This window comes from Puma concolor, chromosome A2, assembly GCF_028749965.1.
Source record: "Puma concolor isolate L17-30 chromosome A2, mPumCon1.1.hap2, whole genome shotgun sequence".
Lineage (NCBI taxonomy): Eukaryota > Metazoa > Chordata > Mammalia > Carnivora > Felidae > Puma > Puma concolor.
In genome coordinates, this window is record NC_141668.1 from 107,582,103 (window position 1) to 107,593,086 (window position 10,984).

Consider the following 10,984-nt stretch of genomic DNA (forward strand, 5'->3'; position numbering starts at 1 on the left):
GTGGAGTGTATGACTCTTGATCCCGAGGTCATGGGTTCAAATCCCATGTTAGGTATAGAGCTGACATGTTTAAAAAATTGTGATAAAGTTTACATATCAAAGTTACATAGCATATAATTTTCATTATAAAACGGTTGAACTAATGGACCCTTCGTGCATTGTGTTTCCATGATTTGGGGAAACTAATGACAAAGTTTAGATTCACAAAATTAATTTCCACCAGGCTGTCTCCTCTCAAAAAACTTCCATTTTGAAGGGTAGAGAAGGAAGGAAAAAGCCCAAGGGAAATAGCATACAAATAACACTATTTTCTTTCAGTCAACAAAAGCTTACTTTTTGGAGTTACTTGGGTTGTCTGAGTCTGGCAATTGGGTTAAATTTCGCTCATTTTGGAAAACATTGGGTCAGCATGGGAACTTATCTTGTGTTTCCTTCATTCAAAGTATGCCAACAGCAAATTCAGTTATTAGACCAGAGTTAATGCTGGGATTTGCTCTGGTTCTCTGTCTCTATCATCTATCATCTATTTATCCACCATCTATCATTTACTTACCTATCATCCACGTATTGGTCAATCTGTCTATAGATAGATACTATTTATTTATCGTCTATTTATCATCTATCATCTACTTATCTATCTATCATCTGTCTATCAATCATCTACCTATTGGTCGATCTATCTATCCATCTATCATCTACTTATCTATCTATCTATCTATCATCTTGGATGTTGGTTGATCTGTTATCTATCCAACTATTATCTATCTATTGATCAATCAATCGTTTTATCAATTGATCTACCTATCGTCTGTATGTCCAGTCAGCCCTGTGGTCAACCCGCTTCTTGCCTCACAAGCCCCCCAGTTAAATGCCTTTTGGGTTTATAGGGCAGCACTGGCACCTAGCACAGCACCGCGCCCTGGTAGACACCCAAGGTGTCTCGTGAATTGTGGCTACTTGAACAGACAACAGGCTCCGTTTATTCAACTGAGCATCCATTCGTGACACGCCCCCATGTCTGTTGTTTCCTTTCACAGGGCATCTTGAAACACTGTGAGGGAGAAGAAATTCTCCTGGGTCGGTTTGTGTATAACAAAACAGGAACCACCATTCAAACATTCAAGCTCCAGGTAATGAGAGCCCCGGGAAAAGATGGGGTATGAGGAGCTCCATCCCCAGAATGGGTTTGTGGGGTTGATGCAAAGTGCTGTGAGAGGATAATTATGACAAAAGTGTGAGCTAAGGAAGGCTTAGCTGAACTTTAATTTGTAGCTCCAAGTGCTACATGGATTTTTTTAAATTATTTTTTTAAGTTTATGTATTTTTGAGAAAGAGACAGAGAGAGTGAGCAGGGTGGGGCACAGAGAGAGAGGGAGGGAGAGAGAGAGTCCCAAGCAGGCTCTGCACTGTGAGCACAGAGCCCAATGTGGGGCTTGAACTCACAGACTGTGAGATCATGACCTGAGCTGAAACCAAGAGTCGGACACTTAACCGACTGAGCCCCCCAGGCGCCCCATGCTACGTGGATTTTAATGCAAAACACCACGCAAGTACCAGAACGTGTTCTAAGCCGGATTCTTCCTTATTTGCTACTCCCCCCCTTTTTTTTTACTATAATTATTTTCTCACTCCTTCTCTTACCTCTTGGGCTCCCTTGATAGTATGTTATCTCCCATTGGGTAAAGGGGATAGAGATGGGTGTAGGGAGACAGGAACTCAGGAAGAGAGAATAAATACTTCTATCACACAGAGTGAGTGATACCTCTCTTCCTAACTCAAGGGGGGTAAAATGCCACCTGGTAAGATATAAACCCCCTGAAAGCCATTAAGGTATATGAAATATATTTTCGTTATTTCTCATCAGCCACCGGAAGACTTAAGACGGAATCGCCTACCGTGTCAAAATAAGTGTGCTGCGTACGATACCTCTCGGCCAACGCTGAGATAATCTAAGTTGAAAACACTATATGTGTCAGAAACGAAGGACACAGTGGGGTTTCCTATTTGATTGTTTAGCCGTGTCTCCCGTTCCCACACGGGGACCCCGTGGGATGGGCAGAGGCATTTGATGTCCAGACCACCACATTATCTCCTCCTCTCTCACCCTTCTTATGAGCCCTGTACTTAAAGGAACTTGTTTTCCCATCCATTAGACTGGTGTCTCATAAAATACTGTTTAGGAAGGAAAGAAAGCGTCCACAAATTCTCCATTAGATCTGCATACCTTGGGATTCTTTGAGATGGTTTTCTTTATAAGGCATTGATTTGTATCTTCTCTTTATTTTCAGCACGAAGTTTCCGAACCTTTATTATGTGTGAAACTTAAAATCCTCAGCAACTGGGGTCACCCGAAGTACACGTGTTTGTATAGGTTCAGGGTCCACGGCACCCCAGGAGAGTACCCCTAGAGGAAGCCAGGCAGACGAGCGTGACCACAGGTCCAGAATATGTGACTCGTCTTACTTCCTTAGATTCATCGCATCCATAGGCATCAAAATGGGGGGTGGGAGGGGAACCTCAAAGTGGTTCATACCTGCCCAGAAAATGTGAATGAGTTTTACTTGTAAAAAATACAAAAATAAATTCAATCTTCTTGTGGTAGTGTAGCTTTTGAGGATGCATCATGTGGAAGCACTGAAAATAAGTATGTATTTGGAAGAAGCTGGTATTAGTCAATAGTCTCCATTATTCATACAAGCATAAGCATACGAGCCACGGGTACGCACCGTCACGGCTATGAAGTATATGTATATTTAAAAGTGATCGGACAGTGACTGCAGGCACTGGGTCAATGCAACCAGGTAAGCAGAAGAAATTAGAGGCAAAAATTAGAGAAAAAGTCTGTCCCTGACTATTTGCAGACGGCTTGATGAATTCCTTGAAATGAAGTGAAGCCAATTAAGGAATACATTACAAACGAGGAAGAAGCTGCAGGAAGTTAGTAGATACAAAATTATATAAATCGACATCAGGGCCCCTGGGTGGCTCAGTCTGTTAAGCGTCCAACTCTTGATCTCGGCTCAGGTCAGGTCATGATCTCACGGTTGGAGAGTTTGAGGCCCCACATTAGGTTCTGCGCTGACAGTGTGGAGCCTGCTGGGGATTCTCTCTCTCTCTCTGCCCCCCTCCTCCTCTAAAATTTAAATTAAATAAACAAACAAACAAATATTTACAGATGAAATGATATATTTGGGGTATGTTTTAAAATTATATACAAGGAGGACATGCGTCAGGGGTGTCAATGAAGAAGATTGGCCGTAAACAATCGTTGAAGTTGAGTGCTGGCCTACGAGGGTCCACTCACACTATTCTGCCTACATGTAGCACCTGTATTGGATATTTTCAATTTTAAAAAGTTAAAAAAAAAAATTACAAGACATATATACCTAAGAAACCGAAAGAGTTGTGCTTTGAACCAAATTGATTCTGAGGTTCAAATGGAAATATAAACACATTAGGAAGCCAGGAACCCTCTGAAAGAATCAACAGAGGGAAATAACTCTATGATACTGTGATTTATAATAAGAAAGATACATTTGGCCTTTGTCTGCATTTCTGGCTCTGAGCTCCTAAAACGCTGGCAATTTATGAGAGCATCAGGGTGTCTCTTATTAGGCCAATGAGGTGACCTGGGCTGGTGGGGGAGGCACCTAAGGACGGTAAAACACCCTGGTTGCCAGGGGGAACCAACCAGGATTTGTGGTTTGGAACCTTCGGCCCCGCCCCTAACCTTCCAGTAAAGGGAGAGGGACTAGAGATGGAACTCAATCATTTGTGGCCAATGATTAAATCACGTGTGCTCACATACTAAAGCTTGTGCAAGAACCCAAAAGGATGGGGTTCGAAGAGCTTCCGGGTTGGTGAGCGCAGAGATTTTGGGGGTTAGTTGTGCCCTGGGGAGGTATGGAAGCTCCATGCCCTCCCCCCATTGGTCGCTCTGGGCAACTCTCCCGTCTGGCTGTTTCTGAGTTCTGTCCTTTTATTTATTTATTTTTAATTTTTTTAACGTTTTATTTATTTTTGAGACAGGGAGAGACAGAGCATGAACAGGGGAGGGTCAGAGAGAGGGAGACACAGAATCTGAAACAGGCTCCAGGCTCTGAGCTGTCAGCACAGAGCCCGACGCGGGGCTCAAACTCACAGACCGTGAGATCATGACCTGAGCCGAAGTCGGCCGCTTAACCGACTGAGCCACCCAGGCACCCCAGTTCTGTCCTTTTATAATAGACCGGTGATCCAGTAAGTAAAGTGTTTCTCACTCCTCTGACCCACTCCAGCAAGTTAACTGAACCCAAGAAGAGGGGGGCATGAGCCAGGAGCACAGGTGACACCTGGGCATCTGTAGAAGGGGTGGGGGGAGAGGCAGCCTTGTGGGACCCAGCCCTCAGCCTGCGGTTCGGACGCCGTCTCCAGGCAGACAGTGTCAGACTTGAGTTGAACTGTAGGACACTCCCCTGGTGTTGGAGAATTGCTTGGTGTGGAAGAAGAAAACCCCACACACTGGGATTGGCATTCCGGAATCGTTTAGGAGAGAGAGAGAGAGAGATGCTAAATAATGGTGTGGTACCAGAACATTGACAGACCCGTGGAACAGACAAGAAAGTCTTTCCGGTATGTCAGAAATGGATCCCTATCTGTGTGGGAACAGTGTATGTGATGCAGGCGGCATCTCAAAAGGGGATGGAAGAAACAAGACTGCTGGGGCGGCCGGGTGGCTCAGTAGGTTAAGTGTCCGACTCTTGGTTTCGGCTCAGGCTGTGATCTCACGGTCCATGGGATCGAGCCCCGCATCCAGCTCTGCGCTGACAGTGTGGAGACTGCTTGGGATTCTCCCTCTCCTCTCTCTCTGCTCCTCCCCCTCTCGCTCTACCTCTCAAGAGAAAAAAGAAAAACAAGACTGGGCTTGGGGCAATTATCTGCTCATTAGGAAAATAAAGTTGCAATCATATCGCTCACTTTACAACATGAGGAACTCCAATGCGGTAAAAGATTAACAGGTGTAATTAAACCATAAAAATAAAACAAGAAACCCTGTGGTAATTCCTGCATGGCACTGGCTAGAGGAAGACCTTTCCAAGTATGATTCAAGCTTCAGAAGCCACAAAAGAAAAAAACATAAATTCCACTACATCCCAAACAACAACAACAAAAAACCTCTGCATGGCCAACAAAACCTTAAACAAAATAGGAAAAAAAGACTTGCCATTGATATCAGAAGGACTTACTTTCCCATATGTCAAGAGTCTCAAGAAGGCAACAATAATATCAATAGGTACAGAAATACAGCCCAAAAGTATGAACTGAGGGCTCACAGAAACACGTAAAAAGGTATTCAAATGTATTTGTTTTAAGAAAAATGGAAAAAGTGACATGGAACCTTGTTTCAGCAGTGAAATTAGAACAATTCAAAAGTTCACTCACACTTTAACGGAAAGGCTTTGGAAAAACAGGCTCCCACACATTGCTGGTGAAAACGTGAACAGGCACAACCATGACGCAGGGAACGTGGCGATATCTAGCGACATTACAGATGCGTATACCCTCTGACTCAACAAGATGTCATGTGCAAAAAAAAAAAAAAATACGTGTATATACATGTTTGTACCTAGAAAGTTATTCATCAGCAGTGTTTAGCAGGAGGATTCCCACGTGGGTGGGAGCAAAATGTCCCACTGCATAATATTTTGTTTTCAGATCATGGGAAAACATTACCTACTTAGACATCAAACCTTTTTTATGACATGATCTTTTGCTTATCTTACATAATGGTTGTAAAGGAAAAACTCATTTCTGCCGTGTTTCTCCTCTACTCTCACACGACGACCTGACCACTTTCTGACGCTGGATGTGGGCTTTTGTTCCCCCAACACCAAGCAAGTCTGTGACACCAGCTGGGCATCCTGTGGTTCAGCTCCGTTCAGACACTAACCAGAGCCTGTGCAGATACCACAGGTTAAGGGCTCAGTCCCACCAGACTGTCTTCACCTGCGATGCCAAGTGGCAGGTCCCCAGGTTCCCCACAATATCTGTCCAACTTGGCTACGAATCGGAGGTTCTCATGACCACCTGTCCCGCCTTGGATTCAGTTATTTGCCAGAACACAGAACTGGGGGAAATACGTATATTTACCAGTTTATTATATAATAAAGAACAAGGATGAACAGCCAGACAAAGATACATAGGGTGAGGTCTGGAAGGGTCCCACATACGCAGGCTTCTGTCCCTGTGGAGTTGGGGTGTGCCACCCTCCCGGCACATGGATGTGTCCACCAATGCAGAAGCTCTCTGAACCCCGTACTGTTGGGATTTTTTTTTAAATTTTTTTTTTAAGTTTACTTATTTATTTTGGGAAAGACAGAGGCAGTGTGAGCCGCAGAGGGGCAGAGAGAGAGAGAGAGAGAATCCCAAGCAGGCTCCGCACTGTTAGTGCAGAGCCCAACACAGGGCTCGAATTCACAAAAACCGTGAGATCGTGACCTGAGCCAAAATTGAGAGTCAGACAACTAGCAGACTGAGCCACCCAAGCGCCCCCTGTTGGGACTCTCAGGAGGCTTCATCACTTAGGCATGATCAATCATTAACTCCATGCCCAGCCCCCCTCCCCAGTCTGGAGAATAGGGGTGGGACTGAAAGTTCCAAGCTTAGGTTTGGTCTTCTGGTGAGCAGCCCCTACATGGGGTGCACCAAGAGTCCCCTGATTAAATCAAAGGCGCTCTTATCACCCAGGAAATTCCCAGGGACTGACAAGCTCTGAGTCGGGAAATGGGGCCAAAGACCACATTGTTAGAGCATTAAGATGCTGCTAGTGTTCTTGTCACTTAGGAAATGACAAGTGTCTTCTGAGCTGTATGCCAGAAGCCCCGGGGCGGACATATGTCCTGTCTTATCATTTCCCCGTGGCCCAGGGGGAAAGGTGGATATTAAATAAGTAAAGGGAGAATGAGAAACAGAAACAGAAGGAAGAACATTTTTAAAAGGACAAAATGCGGAAATGGGAAGTCGGGACGCTTCTGGCACAAGAGACCTGGAACAGGGGTCCCCAGTATGACCTGGCTCAGTGCTGGCTGGGCACATGAGGGAAGCCCGGCCCCGCAAGGCTTCTGAAAGCCACGGCCCCGCAAGGACACAAGGAGAGAAGACAGACGCTGGAGAGCTGGCCTGTGCCTTCCTGAGCATGAGGACGCAGACGGGTCGCGCTGGTGGCGGGATGTCGGCACCCAAGTCGGCACAGGAAAGGGGAGCTTCAGCGCAGTCCTATCTGGTCCCTCTCTTGAGCGCAGGGTCCGCGAACCGAGCCTCAGGGCCACGGGATGCTCCCACCTGCTCCCAGCTGTCGCCGTTTCTGCCAAACCAACGCACCTAAGGTAACCAGCCCGTTAGCCAAACAGCCTATGCTGTGGCCACGGCTCACATCCCCAATTCTCTGTAGTCCCCCATCTTTAAAATGGGGGTCATAGGGGCGCCCAGTTTACTCATTTAAGCATCTGACTCTTGGTTTCGGCTCAGGTCATGATCTCGCGGTTCGTGGGTTCGAGCCCCACATCAGGCTTCTGCACTAACAGCGCAGATTCTCTTGGGATTCTCCCTCTCCCTCTCCCTCTGCCCCTCCCCTGCTCTCCCTCTCTCAAAAATAAATAAATAAACATCTAAAAAAATAAGATGGCAGTAATAGCACTTGCCGTATGGGTGTTTGTTATCAAAGTGATAATATCAGGAGAAGGTGATGTAGAAGCGATGGTCATCTAACTCACCCTGCTGACAGATACTATTTCAATGGCACCTTGTATGTGGGACACAGTAGCCAACAGATGCCCATGTCCCTTGTCCTCGGTGCTGGGTGTCCCCTTCCTGAGAACCCCAACCCTGAGCACCGTGCCTCATAGCTCTCGTGGGCTCCACAAATGTTAATTTAAAAAATATTTATGAAATGTACGGGGCTCCTGGGTGGCTCAGTCGGTTGAGTGAATGACTTCGGCTCAGATCATGATCTCATGGTTCGTGGGTTAGAGCCCCGCATCAGACTCTGTGCTGACAGCTTAGAGCCTGGAGCCTGCTTCAGATTCTGTGTCTCCCTCTCTCTCTCTGCCCCTCCCCTGCCCATGCTCGGTCTCTCTCTCTGTCAAAAATGATAAACATTAAGAAAAGATTTATGCAATTTATTGAAGTATTTTTCCTTCCACGTCTAAAAGATGAAGTCGCTGAGGGGCGCCTGGGTGGCGCAGTCGGTTAAGCGTCCGACTTCAGCCAGGTCACGATCTCGCGGTCCGTGAGTTCGAGCCCCGCGTCAGGCTCTGGGCTGATGGCTCAGAGCCTGGAGCCTGTTTCCGATTCTGTGTCTCCCTCTCTCTCTGCCCCTCCCCCGTTCATGCTCTGTCTCTCTCTGTCCCAAAAATAAATAAACGTTGAAAAAAAAATTAAAAAAAAAAAAAGATGAAGTCGCTGAAAAGCTATTTAAGCAAAACCATCCCGTAAACAGTACAGTTGTCAGAAGGCGTGCTCTCACACCACCTCTACAGTATGCACACCCTCATTTTACAGTTTTTTCACATAAAAGAAAAAAAGAGAGAAATATCGCCTGTCAGATCCGATGCAGAAGCTCTGAGCTGTGCCAGTCTCTTTCCCCTTGCGTAGGATTTCCAGCACTGCCTCGTGACAGGGGGGCCACAGATGGGCCTCCCCGCAGGGACTGGAGGTGAGCAGTCACCTGCCCCCCCCATGGGGCGTGTGCAGCTTCCAGGACAGACAGGCAGTAAACGCTTTTATTTGCCACACTGTAGCTGTATTTCCATTTTAGGACTAAATTAGGGCATTTCCTTGCACAATACACAAACATAACAAACAGCACCAGCACTGTTCCCTAGATCCTCCTGGGACTGATTTACCAACCGCTGAGGTGTGGCCGGTTTTTAAATCAGAAGGCTGTTTACTGGCTGGACTGACAGCAAAGGGAGAGTGCTCTGTGCTAGAAAACTCAAGAGCACACAGGTTTCTAGAGATCACTGCTGATCTTGCGCCTCACCCCACACTCATTTGGAAAAAACTTGGGGTAGCAGTGTCTGTATATTTAATGACCAGAACTGGAATTATTGGTTTACTGAATCTATTTAGTTTAAGAAAACTGTGAGGCTTCATACAGAAGATTCCTTTTCCCATTCAAGTAAACATCATTCCAGCTTAATTTTATAATTGCTGGGGCAAAATTCCCTCTATTATTTGGGCCTCTGTCTATGCAGAATGTAAAATCACAGAAGTCTTCCTGGCGAGTTTAAAAAAATGTGTTTTATTTTTTATGGCATAAAATTAAGTCATTTAAAGTAAAGAGCAGGGGCTTCTGGCTGGCTCCATTGGTGGAACGGGGTGACTCTTGATCTTGGGGTTGTGAGTTTGAGCCCTGTGTTGGGTGTACAGATAATTTAAAAATAAAATTATAAAAATAATAAAGATCAATATGGCATGAAATATTGTTTACAAAGATATATTCTTTTTTGAAACATTTTTTTAATATTTATTTTTGAGAGAGAGAGAGAGAGACAGAGCAGGGGAGAGGGAGACACAGAATCTGAAGCAGGCTCCAGGCTCTGAGCTGTCAGCACAGAGCCCGACGCAGGGCTCGATCTCACGGACCGTGAGATCATGACCTGAGCTGATGTCAGATGCTTAACCGACTGAGCCACCCAGGCACCCCCCAAAATAATACGTTCTTAACATGGGTAATATAGTATTTGGAAAACCAGGCTGGATACAGTTGAAGGTGTATTTCCTATTTTGTTGTTTTTTTTTTTTTAATTCTCTGCCATCATTTCTATCATGTACATTATAAGAATTTAACTAGGCGGGGGGGGGGGGGGGGGCTCCTGGATGGCTCAGTCGGTTAAGCGTCCAAGTTTGGCTCAGGTCATGATCTCACGGCTTGTGGGTTCGGGCTCTGTGCTGACAGCTCGGAGCCTGGAGCCTGCTTTGAATTTTGTGTCCCTTCCTTGCTCTGCCCTTCCCTTACTCATGCTGTTCTCTCTCTCTCTCTCTCTCTCTCAAGAATAAATAAACATTAAAAAAAATTTTTTAAAGAATTTTAAGTAGGATCTGGTAAAATTCATCTTGAGACAAACTTGCAGGATTATTGCTTAAGGTCAGTGTTGACATACCCCGTCTTTACCATATGAGAATGAAGGGAAAGCCGAAGCCTGGGGAGTGGAGCCAGGAGCTAGAAGGGGGAAGGGGCCCCTCCGCACCATTACAGGAAGGAGTGTCAGTTATAGCGCCCCCCCCCCCAAGAGCCCACAGCAAGACATCAGTTACAGGCTCCAACAGGGAAAGGTCTAGATCCCAACTCCTACAAGAAATGTACCGCCCTTGCAAATCTTCCTGGAGAAAACTTACAGCCCAGAAGCCCTGCTTTTCTCCAATAGTACGTCTTTGAAAACAAACTCTCCCAATTTCCTCCTTTTTCTCCACAAAAGAGCATTCTTCTCCTTTCTGTTATTCCTGTGAATAAACCCATTTTTTTGGCTGTTGTTGGTAAAAAAAAAAAAAAAAAAAAAAAAAAAAACCTCACTTCTAAGGATTCACAACCGGTGCTACTGATGAGATTATGAAGTGGGATTCGTGAGCCAACGGCTAAGCAAGAATTCTTGAGACATTTTTGATGCAAAAATGTTATTACAGCACGTGTTATTACAGCACGGACGCAGGACCCACAGGCAGAGAGAGCTGCGCTGGGGTTGTGAGGGGAGGCGGATTACAGACTTTTAAGTTAGTGGAGGGAGGAGGGTAAGACTTAAAGTCAGTCTCTGAGGAATCGGAAGCAAGGTTTCCAGGACCTCGAGGGGCTGGTGCCCTGAAGATAAGGTTACTTCCATGGGGCACCTGGGTGGCGCAGTCGGTTAAGCGTCCGACTTCAGCCAGGTCACGATCTCGCGCTCCGTGAGTTCGAGCCCCGCGTCAGGCTCTGGGCTGATGGCTCGGAGCCTGGAGCCTGTTTCAGATT

The 10,984-nt window shown here is 45.9% G+C and overlaps 1 protein-coding gene across 2 annotated transcripts in view; it reads left to right on the plus strand.

Moving 5' to 3' along the window:
* The window catches only part of SUN3 (Sad1 and UNC84 domain containing 3), a 31,650-nt gene extending 29,044 nt beyond the window's left edge, over positions 1–2,606 (plus strand). For both annotated transcript variants that reach the window (XM_025923403.2, XM_086697126.1), the window contains exons 9-10: positions 1,038–1,130; positions 2,289–2,606. In XM_025923403.2, coding sequence (XP_025779188.2) covers positions 1,038–1,130; positions 2,289–2,408 — 213 coding nt within the window. In that variant the 3' untranslated portion in view covers positions 2,409–2,606. The remainder of the gene's footprint in view (positions 1–1,037; positions 1,131–2,288) is intronic.
* The last annotated feature ends 8,378 nt before the right edge of the window (positions 2,607–10,984 follow it).